At 37.0% G+C, this 14,043-nt stretch overlaps 1 protein-coding gene and 1 long non-coding RNA gene across 2 annotated transcripts; both read left to right on the forward strand.

Annotated features, from left to right (window-relative positions):
* Nucleotides 1-3,201: 3,201 nt before the first annotated feature.
* Nucleotides 3,202-4,112, forward strand: LOC141826109 (uncharacterized). Its single transcript, XR_012601611.1, has 4 exons — nucleotides 3,202-3,325; nucleotides 3,464-3,553; nucleotides 3,681-3,746; nucleotides 3,853-4,112. It is a non-coding gene; the product is annotated as an uncharacterized LOC141826109 (long non-coding RNA).
* Nucleotides 4,113-7,134: 3,022 nt separating this feature from the next.
* Nucleotides 7,135-8,782, forward strand: LOC141827871 (uncharacterized). The gene is made up of 3 exons (XM_074715205.1): nucleotides 7,135-7,734; nucleotides 7,836-8,555; nucleotides 8,659-8,782. Exons 1-3 carry the CDS (start codon nucleotides 7,135-7,137, stop codon nucleotides 8,773-8,775), a joined length of 1,437 nt encoding a protein of 478 aa, XP_074571306.1. The 3' UTR covers nucleotides 8,776-8,782.
* Nucleotides 8,783-14,043: the final 5,261 nt, after the last annotated feature.

Here is a 14,043-nt window from a genome sequence, read left to right on the forward strand (position 1 = left end):
TTGTAACAAAAGAGTTAGGATGGTACTGGAGAAGAATCTCGACAGATCACTCCGATACTTAAATTATGATTTACTTGAGGTATATAGCTAGAGTAGGAAGAAAAGTAATAGAGAGAGACAACTTGATGGAGTTGATGAGAGTGTGTGTGAGAGAGAGAGCCCCCTTTGCACTCACATTTCCTAGGGTTTATATAGTTGTCGAAAGAAAATCTCCACATCAAAGCTAATGAGCGGACTATATCTGATAGTTGTTGGTGGTCTTTCCATTAGTTGAGTGTCACGTGTCTAATGGATGGTCTCAAGGGAACAAGAACTCTACGGTGTTTTTTGTGTTTTGGAATATTCGCAGTCATTGTTTACATGTGTTCTCAGTAGACTTTGTAAAGGGCTGGTCTGGCCTGAAGAGGGATAAGCAAGTGAAATCGATATTGAGTAGTCTTAAGAGTAGACAACGTTTGGAGCTAAAACAATGAGGTTGCCGAGATTTAAAGCCAAGGGAGGAATGGTGCCAAGGTCAGAGGCCAAGATCTGAGGATAAGATATATATAAGGTTGCTGAGATCCAAGGTCAAAATCTACGGTTGAGACATGAGGTTGCCAAGATCATAGGCTTAGATGTGAGGTTGCCAACATCCAAGGTCGAGATCGAAGGTTTAGACGTGAGGTTGCTGACATCCAAGGTTGAGATCGGAGGTTTAGACGTGAGGTTATCGACATCCAAGGTTGAGATCGGAGGTTTAGACTTGAGATTGCTGACATCCAAGGTCGAGATCTGAGGCTGAGACATGAGGTCGTCGAGATCGAAGGCTAAGATCAGAGGCTTAGACGTGAGGTTGCTGACATCTAAGGCCGAGATTGGAGGCTTAAACATGAGGTTGCTAATACCCAAGGCTGAGATCTGCGATTGAGACATGAGATTGTCGAGATCGAAAGCCGAGATTGGAGGCTTAGACTGAGGTTGCCGACATCCAAGGTCGAGATCGGAGCCTTATATATGAGGTTGTTGACATCCAAGGCTTAGATTGAGGTTGCCGACATCCAAGGTCAAGATTGGAGGCTTAGACGTGAGATTGCTGATATCCAAGATTGAGATATAAGGTTGAGACATGAGGTTGCCGAAATCCAAAGTTGAGATCAGAAGCTTAGACGTGAGATTGTTGACATCCAAGGCCGAGATCGGAGGCTTAGACATAAGGTTACTGACATCCAAGACTTAGACGTGAGGTTGCTGACATCCAAGGTTGAGATATGAGGTTGCCGAAATCCAAGGCCAAGATCGGAGGCTTAGACGTGAGGTTGTAAACATCCAAGACTGAGATATAAGGTTGAGACATTCACTACAAGAAAATCGGTCTTTAACAACACTCAAAAGACATCGGTTTTATGGCAAAACCGATGTCTTTTACTTTTTTACAACGGTTTTAAGAAAAACCGATGTCTTTGAGAGGTTGATGGGAGACTGCGACAACGGTTTTTGGAGGATACAACAACGGTTTTAAAACTGTTGTCTATGTCCGCCTACAACAACGATTTTTGAAGACTACGACAACAGTTTGAAAACCGTTGTCTATTTGCGATTTCAACAACGGTTTTGGAAGCTATAACAACAATTTAAAATCGGTGTCTATTTGCGCTTTCAACAACGGTTTTGAAAGCTATAATAACAATTTAAAACCGTTGTATATTTAGATTTTTTCTTTCCCTCTCTCCCTCCAAATATTTCTTCCAACCTGCGCTTCCAACACTACACCCGGCCGACTTAACCCCTTGTAAACCCTAGACGCGTCTTCAACGACACCGCCGCGTCTTCAACGACACCGCTCCACCGCCGCGTCTTCAACGACACCGCCACCTACGCGTTCCCCCCTCAACTCCACAGAAGACCTTCGTCTCCACTTCCTCCCCTTCTCAATCGACGGTCGGGACATCTCCGCCGCTTCGCTTCCTCCGGACCATCGTCTCCACTTCCACCGCAACCTTCGGCTCCACTTCTACACCTTCGGCTCCACTTCCTCCCCTTCTCAATCGACGGTCGGGACATCTCCGCCGCTTCGCTTCCTCCGGACAATCGTCTCCACTTCCTCCGCAACCTTCGGCTCCACTTCTACACCTTCGGCTCCACTTCCACACCTTCGGCTTCATCTTCTTTCGCCTTCGTCAGCGCCGTCGAGGTCTTCACCATCCCCTCCTATCTCTTCGAGTGGCCCAGCAACCTAGCAACCCAGGTGATCCGTCGACAAGCAAAAATATCCTCTCTTTTCTCTGCCTCGGCGCAACCCAGGTGATCCCTCTTCACCATCCCCTCCTATCTTTTCTCTGCCTTCGGCTCCATTTTGTTTTGCTGTATGATTCGTGCAATCTGCCAGTTGATGATACTAATGATATGCAGAGAAGGAGGACAGTCAAGAGCTTGGAATTGCGGAATTCTTTGAACACTATTGTTCTTCCTCTTGGGTCACTTGAGATTGGATTATCACGTCACAGGGCCTTGCTCTTTAAGGTAGTTCATTTAAGGGTTTTTTTTTTATCTTTTCCCTTAAAATTACATATGTAACTGTCATATCTCATTTCTGTTTTGTAGCTTGAGATGGGCATTTAAATTGATTTGCAATTCTAATGAAAATTAGACGCAATTTGGTGCTGATTGGACTCAATTGATGTTACTTTCTTGTTTCGGAATTATTGTTTGACATCATAATGAAAATTTTGTTTTTTAGTATATGTTGCAGACTCTGCTTATCAGGTTCATCTGATTCAATGATCCGGTAAGGCATGGAGGTGCTTGAAAAGGTTCATCTCAGTAGATTGTATCAGATTCATCTGCTTATCAGATTCTGTTTTTTAATATATGTTGCAGATTTGTTTCTTAGTACTGGTGATTGTGCTTATCCACCTTGCTGCCCTGTATCGGGGTTTACTTCTGAATCGCCATGGAGGTGCTTAAAATGCCCCACCTAGCATCACACATGAACGTGACTTGATCGAATATGATGTTTGTGGTAAATTTCTTAAGAGTCAAAACCAAATTATGGAAAATTTCCTTAAGATGTTATGTTCGTGCAATGAACTTTGAAACTCACTATCTTGTTGAGAAGTCTAAACATTTGCCTTCACTGTCTGTGTTTCTTAATTCCTTTCTAATTCATGTAACTTGTAGTTGCTGGGCCTCCTTGAGAGCTTCAAGGGAATGACTTCAGATCAAATTGCTTCTCAGTGTTTACTCAAATCTTACATTTGTATATGGGTGTCTTAAGAGAGCTGAGTGGATCAAGTACCTAGCAACCTTTACAAACTCAGAAGTCAGAGCAAATTCAGTTTATGATGCTGTAAGGCCTAACTTATAAGTCCTTGTGTTTACTTTCAAACTTGAATTTGAGAAAATATGTCTGATTAAGGTCTAACTTATAATTGTGTAAGGTTTTGTCATCTAGAGAATATCTGTGTCACATCTTTAAATATCGCAGGTTAAAAAAAATTACATGTGCTTGAAAAAAGCTGCTGCAAATCTTACATCCAAGTTCAAGCCCATTGTAGTATGGGTGGTGTATAACCAGGTTTTTCTTTAAGTGTTGTTTTAGTGCATTTTGGTAAAATTTTAGTTCATTGGTGAGGTTCAAATTTATAGCATGATACTAGCACTTTTTATGGAACTTGTATCGATCAGTTACTGTACTTGTGCAGGGAGTATGGTCATTTTCCAATGTTTCAGATCCAGATGATATGGACAACTTCCATGCAATCCTTTGTGTAAGCTTTAATCACAAGATTCTTTTGGTGCCTCAAAATTCATTGGTTCGACACCTACTAGTGATCATTTACTTGATTTTGTATTCATACCATTCTTATATATCAGCCAATCAGCCATCCGTGGGACCAGAAAGAGGACGATGGGGCCTAATAAAGAGTGGAAACCCAAGTCAGTACTTGCAAACCCTGCTCAGGCTTCTGGTGATTCAGATGAGGACGAAGAGGATGATGATGAACAATATGGCGAAGACCAGGAAGACGACGATGGGGCTGAAGGTGATCCTTCTGGAGATGAAAACGCTGAGGGAATGTGTAATATGTTGTAAGAAAAATATTTGTATTAGTTACTTTTGGTTATTTGTAAATATTGAGGTGATTAAATACATCGGTGCTTTTCTATTTGTGATTTGTTGGGTGAATTTATAATATTATGATAATTTTGTACTATTGGGAATTAGATTGATGTCACTCTTGCTCGATCATCATTTACAAACATCATAAAAAATTAAATGTTATTACAACAGTTTTAAAATCAATGACATCGGTTTGAAAGCGTTGTCGTTAAGTGATATTACATCGGTCGAAAATCGTTGTTAAAATTGATGTTAAACAGATATTACATCGGTTTTACACTGTTGCATAACCGATGTCGTTGAGTTATACTACATCGGTATTACATCGGTTACAAACCGATGTTGTTAATATATACCACATCGGTTACAAACCGATGTCTAAAATGTCAGACCTTTTACATCGCCTTCATAGACATCGGTCGATTTTCTCATAGACATCGGTGGAAAACCGATGTCTATGACTGTTTTTCTTGTAGTGGTTACTGACATCCAAGACTGAGATTTGCGGTTGAGACATAGGGTTACCGAGATCTAAGACTGAGACAGAAATAATACTAATTCAATCTAACTCGAATCTCAATCGGGTTAGACTTGATTCTCCTTGAGTTGTGTCTAACACATCTTGACTTTGATTGATAGATCAACATGATTGTTGACTATATGAGCCACGTGGAGGTGAAAAGATTCCGCCACATCACACACAATAAATGCATTATTGATAGACATAAAAATCACAGTATGCATTTCTATGTATTATGTTTGGGGGAGATTATATTCATGTCTGACTTACAATTCAAAATCTACAGTTTGAAAGATGAACTTTAGCCTACCTTTATGCCTTTTTATTGTGACTCATGTACGAAGGAGAGAAAAAATCCACTAACAAAAAGGGAAAGGAAATCCATTAAAGAAAAAGAAAGGGTAAAGAGAAAGGTTGAGCTACAAGATTGATATGAGTTCGCGGACGTTGCAAACTCACGGCCTCTTCGGCTCTTCGCCACCTTTCTCCTCTATTTCCTTTTTTTTTTCTCTTTTTTTTCTTACGTGTCTTCCCTCCCACCGCCTCAGGTGGTGCCGGCCCTCTTCCATGCACCGACTCTACTCTCTATTTCTCCTCTCAATCTGTTCACAACAGCAGCAATCTCTCTCCTGCTTCTTTCCCCTCTCCTTCTCTTCTCAAGAGCAGCAGCTCTCCCTCTTCCATTTCTTTTGTTGTTTTTTCCAGCCGACCACAGCCACCACAGCAGCCTTTATTTTTCTCGGCAGCAGCCGCCGGAGCTTACCAGAGCTAGTCGAGGCCACCGGCGAAGAGGAAAAAGGTGCTCCTTCCTTTTCTTTCACTGTCCCAGTAGTTTTCTTCATTTTTGTTTTACTCATCCCTAGCAAAAGCTCTCTTGTTCTTCCAGCCAACAGCAAGCCCGCTGATCACCTTTCTTCCAGTAAACCATCACTCCTTTCATTTCCTCTTGGGTTTCCAGCAACAACATGAACAACAGCTTCTTTTCCTAGATTCCAGCACCTAGCAGTAGCAAGCAGTCGTTCTCAAGGTGAATCTGGTATCATTTAGTTTTTCTTTTTGTCCCTGCTAGTCCTGATAACCTTTCCATGTCTCTAATGGAATGAAGGTACAAATTGCCCTAGACTTATTAGGGAAAAAGCATGCAGGGTACAATTGATCGAGTGATCCAAATCGACTAAATATCTATCTAATCTCGTCAATTACTGAAAAAGATAGTATTATATCCTGTTTTAGGTTGGTATAGTAATAGGTTTCATGTAGGAAGTAGAATTTTAACGAGGTAGCATGATCAAGATCCCATCCATCAGCTTCGAATTCTAGAAAATTTTGAGATTTCATGTTATTTTAATTATTGGATATTGATTTGAGTTTTTGAGTCATTTTTATATCATACTTGTAAATACAAGTTCGCGCTGAGCACAACCGCTACGATTCTAAATTTTTGTTTGATTTTCATATATTTATGCTTCTACATGAATAAATAAAGAAAATTGATTATATATGTTTGTATAACTGTTTTTAAAAATGAGATGAAAATAATATTTAAAAATCATAAAATGAGTTATAAAATAATTAGGTTGGTCATTTGTAAGATATGAATTCAGAATTTAATAATTATTGTAAAAAGAGTTAAAGTAAAATAATAAAAATGTAAATGTAGAATATTAAAAGATAAAAATTTTGAGTCTAATCTTATATTACAGTATTTGATCGCTCAACGTATGGATTTATTTGTGCGAACATTTGTACATGTTGATCAGTCAGATGATTAAACAAATAATAATGGAGAATTACTTTACTTGATAATAAAAGATGATGATAATTCATGAATGATAATATCAACACTAAATATTGATAAACAATTAATATAAAAATAGTAAATGATTATAGATATATTTATATATCTAAATATGAATAAGTCAAAGAACCAAAAGATATAATTAATATTGTAATATGAAATTATGATGTATCTTACTTTCTTGACTTACTAAATAAGATTAAATTTATATATATCTTTTTTAATTATCCATTTAGTAATTTATATTTAATGTATGCTTTTTAAATTAATTTTCAATTTTATAGGTACATATATCTCTTTGATATCATGGTTAATTTTAATTTGTACATAGAATTGTTAAGATCTTTGATTCCTTAATATTTGACTTGTTTTTTATTTTGTATTTTCATTTTATTTCATTCTCTTTTATTATACTATACCTAGCGTGCCGAAATTACACCTCCAGAACTGACAAATTCTTAAGTAACTATTGACTTCTACGATTCTCACTGGTAACTGCATTCATAGCACGTGCGGCCTCCAAAAATTTGAATACCTTTAAAATTCCTAAGCAACTATTTGACTCTTACAATTAATTCTGCATGCTAATTTCCAGTTAACTCGAATGAGCCTCACAGCAAGTTACTATAAGTATTCCAGTGTTTGCACAAAATCCAAACAAGTTCTCTGCTTTATCTCCTCCACGGATCGGACGTTGCCCGAGCTAATTAGACATATATGGCCACTGATCAGCAGCAAATCACCCTCAAAGTCTTTGTGAACAAGACTCAGAACTGCGTAGTTTTTGTGGAATCGGACTTGGATTTCGTGGATGTTCTCCTCAGCTTCCTCACGCTGCCTGTTGGCACCGTCGTCCGACTTCTCAACAAGCAGTCGTCCTTGGGTTGCTTCGATAAGCTTTACGAAAGCGTTGAGCAGCTCGATGAGAAGTACCTGATGACGGCAGCCTGCAGGTCGATGTTGACCAACCCAGTGAATTCATCTGGAGTTAAATGCCAGAAACTTAGGATTAATATCGATGAAATGGGAGAGCTATATAAATGTTCCAATAGTTGCCATCGGTTTAGCTACAGCTATTATTCAGGCCTCAAATGCCAGTGTGGTGGTGACATTAATAAGGCAGTTAGTTATGATCTGAATCGAGATGATGTTAATTATGAAGAATTTCATGGCGTATTCATCCAAGGGGCTAAATTTGTCGTTACAGATGCTCTTTGTATACTTTTGGTTGAGGACCTCATTTCGACTTTAAACAAGTGTGGTAATGGTGACTGTAACCACCTGGAAGAGAGATCGGTAAAGATTGAACGAGAACAGGTAATTAAGTTTTCATTTATTTTTCTTCGGCATCTTCTAATTCCTTGTCGTTCTACTTCATTAGCTGATGGTAATTCAATTGATAAATTCAATGCATTCAGGTTTTACGTATTCTTAAAAGGTCCCTCGTTTCCGACACTCCGCTAGCTGATGTTTTATTGCAAAATGGAGAAGACATCACACCCAAGTTTTCAGATCCTTCAGTTGAAAAAACGGTTGAAAAAAAGGCGTTTGATAAGGAGAAGAAGATCTACAAACTCGACATGGTTCTTACTCGTAACAAGGTGTTGTATGCTGTGGCGAGTCAGGACTTCGTTGATTTAATTTTCAGTTTTCTCACATTTCCATTGGGTTCTCTGAAGAGACACTTGGGCAGTCGATTCCAATCGATAGGATGTCTTAATAAATTGTATGGTAGTGCAGAGCTTTTGCGGTCATCAGGTTACATGGTTGCAGGCTGCGAAGAGAGATTGCTTAATCCTAAGCTTGCGCCATATTTCAACTGCAAGAATCAAGTCATTAGACTGGAGGAGGAGAAGCAAGTTACCTACTATACATGTTACTGCAGCTGCAAACTAAGTGCGACGACTTTCTACTGCCAACCAAGTAACCATAACGGGGCACATACGGCAACACTTATAGACCCCAAAAGTCAACCCAGAGGAACAAGTTCTTCACGTGGAAGCTACTGTCAGGAACTAATGTACATGGTCACCGACGAACTCGTAGTCACCCCACTGTCCCTCACAGAAGTCGTTTCATTTCGCAAGGAAATCTCTGATCCAATAAAGATGACCGAGTTAAGCGTAGCTGAAGAGGAGGTCAGTCTGGTCGCTTCGCCTTTAATTTGTGTTGGTGCAACTACTTCAAAAATATGAGATCTAGCTAATTGCTGCTGCATGTTGTTGCATGCTCTTGTTTCAGGTTCTTGATTTTCTTGCTGTTGCTTTGACGTCCAACGCAGCCCTAACAGACGCCTTCTTAGCGAGGACTGTCGGCGTGTTTACTTCGGGGGCGAAAGGAGTGAATGATACATCATAAGGAGAAGAAGGACGGGGACAGTGGGTTGCAAGTAGATGAGAGAAACTGATTAAATAAATCACTAGTTTAATTTCTTATTAGAAAATTTTAAAGCATTGTAGTTCGATCCCAATTGATGTTTGATTTGAAAAAAAAAATTATATTGAGGGATTGTGGAAGTATCCGATGGAGGTCTAAACAATTTTATAATAGTAGAAAGAATTGCACAAGTTAATTTGTCATGCATAGTTAGTATTTTCGAATTTAATTTGATAATCGATGAAAAATTTAAAAAAAAAATAAGTATTTTTTATGGATGAAAAATTAAAAATAATCGATGAAAAATAGATGCGCATGATTTAAATTTAAATTAAATCTATATTGTATAATTGTCTCAGCTTCAATTTATCAACTCTTGAATTTGATCATGAAGGAATTAATTGGACCAAAATAACAAAAAAAAAGTAAAGTTTTAAACTGAAGAATAAAACCCGACCACGGTTCGGAACCGCCGGTTCGACGGTTCGGAACCGCCGGTTCGACGGTTCGTGGGAGGTCGACCCTTAACCTTAACCGCCCAAGACGGTTACGGTTCACGGTTCGGAACCGCCGGTTCACGGTTCGGTTCACGGTTCGCCACGGTTCGTGACGGTTCGAGATTATTATATTAAAAAAATTAAAATTTAAAATTTATTAAATTTAAAACTTAAAATTTATTGAAAAAAGGGCTTGCACTTATTAAGTTGCCTACGTATCCCCTTAGGGTATAGGGGAATCAAAGCCCACGTAGTTCTTTTACATTTTTACCCTTTTACATCACTCATTCACTCACTTCCATTTCCTCCCGTTCCTCCCGTCGTATTCGTTCCTTCCGTATCAAATTCTTCGGCTTCGTCTTCTGAAAGTTGCATTCCTTGGATTCTCTTCTCGGCTCTGGTCCAATCGTCGAGTAGTGCTTGGGCTTCCAATGAGTCGGGAGACATAGTTGATCGCCGTTCATCTAATATGTTGCCGCCGGCACTGAATGTCTGCTCCACAGCAACAGTTGACACTGGACATGCTAAAATTTCTTTGGCAATTACCGAGAGAACGGGAAAACTTGAAGCCTTCTGTGACCACCACTTCAAAATATCGAAATCTTCGCTGTCTGCTTCATTAAAATCAAAAGAAGTGGTAAAATAATTCTCAAGTTCCTGTGTGGAACTTGAGGATCCTCGTGGACGTTTCGTCCGTTCTTTTAATAAAAGTTGTGCTTTTGAAAGTTTTAAATTAACATTAGTAGTTTGTTGTTGTGTTTCAGAAATATTAGTTTGTGTTCCATATTTAACATAATATTGATTATAAATATCAGATAAATAATTTCTAATAATATATATAATATTAGCAGGATTAGGAGAAGAAGAATCTTTAACAGGAATTAAAGCGTCATAATATAAAGTAAGCATTTCTTGTAAAACTTCTAATTTAAATCTAGGATCTAAAGCAAATGCAACTAAATAAAGTTCAGGAATTAAATAAAAATATTTTTCCCATTTTGTTTTCATAGCTACTATACAAGAAGTTAAAGCTTCATTATTAATATGTTCATTTAAAATTAATACTATACTACAAAAATTCACTAAAACTAAATGAGCAGTAGGATAATAAACACCGGAAAGTTGTTCGGTTGCATCATTAAAAACTTTTAAAATTTCACAAATACTACTACAAATATTCCATTGTTGTGAAAATAAATATATATTAGTATTACTATTTTCTGCAAAAAATAAACATAATAAATCTTTATATTGAAATGAATCTTGTAATAATTGATATGTAGAATTCCAACGTGTTGGTACATCACGTGGAAATTTTTTAGGTCTCATTCCATTAGCTCTACAAAATCTACCCCATTGTTTCATCATAGATGGATGAGACCATAAATAAGAAATTGCTATTCTAATTGGTTTAATATAATTTTCTAAAAGCCTTAATCCATCTTGAACACATAAATTTAAAACATGGCAAACACAACGAATATGAAAAAATAAACCACCAATAACAGGTTGACAAATAAATTTTAATTCGTCTATAGAAGCGGTATTAGAACTAGCATTATCTAATGATATTGAAAATATTTTATGAGTTAATCCATATTCTTCTAAAATTAAACATAATAACTGTGCAATATTATGAGCAGAATGTGATTCATCAAAAACTCTATAAGCTATTAACCGTTTTTGGAGGATCCAAGAGCTATCAATCCAATGGCAAGTCACACCCATATAGGAATGAGTTTGCCAATGATCGCTCCAAATATCGGCACATAAAGAAACTTTATTATTTAATTTACTAAATTCATCAATTAAATTCTTTTTTCCTTGTTTTACTAATTTTTTAATTGTACGGGTAAGAGTAGTCCTAGGAACACGTTTAGCACTAGGATTAAGGGATTCTTTACAAAAATCTTCAAAAGTACATTTAGATCCAAAACTAAAAGACAAATGTTCTACGGAAACAAATTTAGCTAATGATTCTCTTAATTTATTATCAGAATATAAAAATAAACCAGAATCAGTACTACTACCGGATAGAAAATCTAGATAATTGTGTTTGAGATAAGTCAAGTCCATATTCTGTCGGGTGCTTCGTTTCTACATGTCGTTTTAACGACCCATAGCCGCCGCCGGCTTGAAATTTGTAGGAAGCATTACAATGCTTGCATTTTGCACGCATTTCTCCCGACGGAAGAGTGACTTTCTCAAAATGTTTTGTAAAAATAGTAGATTTAAGAGGAGGAGGTTCCCGAACCTTAGAAGTAATTGCATCATTACTTCCTTGTGTTTCGGGCGTCGGAAGGTGTTGGGCGGCCTCGATCTCATCGTCGGTGGATTGGATGATGGGATCCTCGTGTGCTATTTCTTTCCCCCTCCGAGATCGATGTGAAGAACTTCCACCGCGGCCTCCTTCCATTGTAGTCGAAAGACAGAGTCGGAGCTCGGAAACGAATGAACGCGAACTTACGAAATTGAGAATGAGAGTTAGAGAGTAGAGAAGTGTGTGAAAAATGATGAAATGAGCTCCCTATTTATAGAATTTGGATCATAACGGACACTAAATCATAGTCATTGATCAAAAAACGGTCAAATGATCTTATCCGTTGAAAAAAAAATCAAAAAAAAAAAAATAAAAAGCCTCCAACGGCTCCAAACCGCCGGTTAACCGGCGGTTCAGAGCCGTTGGAACCGCCGGTTCCAACGGCTATAGCATTAAAAAAAAAATTTAAAAGCTTGAACCGGCGGTTCAAACCGCCGGTTAACCGGCTGAACCGCCGGTTCAAGAGGGCTTGAACCTTAACCGGCCCGGCAGGCTGCCGGGCCGGTTACGGTTTGGCCCGGCTAACCGGGTCAACGGGCCAACCGGCCCGTTGACCCGGTCCGGGTCCGGGCCGGGTCCAGGCTGGACCCGGCCCGTGGGCAGGTCTAAGTTGAAGTATCCAATTCGAGATTCAAATAATTTTATAATAGTAGAAAGAATTGCAGAAGTTATCTGTCAACGTTAGTAATGTAGCACTTTTGAATTTACAATGACCGATGAAAAATAAAAAAATGAGTATTTTAAAAAATAGGTGCATGATTTAAATTTAAGTTAAATCCATATTGTATAATTGTCTCAGGTTCAATTTATCAACTCTTGAATTTGATCATGAAGCAATTAATTGGACCAAAATAATAAAAAAAATTAAAGTTTTAAACTGAAGAATAAAATTGATTCAAAATTAGTTAACACGAATTAAAAATTAAATCAAAATGAAAGATATGATAAATCAGATCTAAAATTTGTAAAATTGGGTTGGTCTCCAACTCAATAAATTGCGAACTTTCAGTAATTTTACTGAACTAAATCTATTTATTTTTAAATAGTATAAAAAATTGAGTTATAATTTATCTAATATCGATTTTTAATTAATTAAAAAATTATTGATAATTTAATTATAGCTTTTAGAAATTAATGAAAATAATTTTTAAAATTACTTAAAATTTTAAAATAATTGTAAAAAATTATTGTATAATTCTCGTCGATTAACAATAACATCAAATATTTAATAAATTAATTTTCAAATCAAAATGCATAAACATGTGCAAGAAGACTTCTAATTTGGTAGAGTTCTTTGATTTTTTATTTTATTAAAAAAATATTTTAAAGTGCACCGTAGTTAGTGTTAGTCCGGATGGAATTAAAATATCTCCATAATGACATGATATTGTCCACTTTGGGCCTAAGCCCTCATGACTTTGTTCTTGGGCTCTCCCCAAAAGGTCTCATACCAATGGAGATACTTTCCATCCTTTTAACCCCATGATCTTTTCCATGTGCTTTAGATGTGGGACTATATTTGCACCCTTGCAATCCAACAGTTAGAATTTCAACCATGAGTACTTGAGTATTATGCTGAATGTCTTACCACTACACTGTACATAGGGGCATAAAAATTGCAAAGGTGATAATGCTCATCCGAGATATTCCTCCATTATCTAATTCAAGATTTTATGAAAGAGAGGTAAATCATGATACTAAACAACCTCCTAAGTGAGAGGAGTTAATTATCCAAGGATATGCATCCATGAGGATTCAAACCTTACTTTATCATAGTAAATATATCACCTAAGTATCAATTTATTACGTTAAAAATATATTTATTATTATAGTAAAAGGTAGAATTTGTCATCTTAATGATTTCACATAATGATCCTATCTGATTAGATAAATCATAAAATTATAATTAGTTACTATGAATTTTATTGGGATTCAATTTTTATCTATTATAGTAATATCTGTATGGAGTAGCCAATTCAATTCTGTCATGTGTCAGGGCCACAGAAAAAAAAACATTTATGCCTGTGTACGTGATGGCTTTGATTTTTGAAAAAAATTAATGAAAACATGACCATTTATTTATGTGTGGGAGAGACCATTTTTTATTTCTTCCTTCACGTTGAAGCAATTTATAAAGCACGGGTTGAAATTAAATATTATGACTTAAGTGGTATCGTAGGTCCACGTGAAGAAATGATGAAAAAGGTTAATTATATTTACTAGAAATTTAAAAGTTCCTATGACTAATTAATTAACTGGTCCATTCAATTTAAATGCTAAATTGGCATCACACTGGTGTCTTCTTCACATCCATCCTGCAATGCTCACATCCATCGTGCAATAAATTAATACATTATTGATAGAGGGACATAAAAATCACAGTATGAATTCCTAGTATGCATTCCTATGTATTAAATATGGTTGTATTGGTAT

The sequence above is a fragment of the Curcuma longa genome, chromosome 4 (assembly GCF_044706935.1).
Source record: "Curcuma longa cultivar G26 ecotype Majalengka, Jawa Barat chromosome 4, ITB_CL_G26_1.1, whole genome shotgun sequence".
NCBI classification, from domain to species: domain Eukaryota; kingdom Viridiplantae; phylum Streptophyta; class Magnoliopsida; order Zingiberales; family Zingiberaceae; genus Curcuma; species Curcuma longa.

Excerpts from the sequence above, each read along its gene's own strand:
- LOC141827871 (XM_074715205.1), top strand. The coding sequence starts at position 7,135 with ATGGCCACTGATCAGCAGCAAATCACCCTCAAAGTCTTTGTGAACAAG. Across the intron at positions 7,735-7,835 it reads TAAAGATTGAACGAGAACAG|GTTTTACGTATTCTTAAAAG; the intron begins GTAATTAAGTTT and ends CAATGCATTCAG. Across the intron at positions 8,556-8,658 it reads TAAGCGTAGCTGAAGAGGAG|GTTCTTGATTTTCTTGCTGT; the intron begins GTCAGTCTGGTC and ends CTCTTGTTTCAG.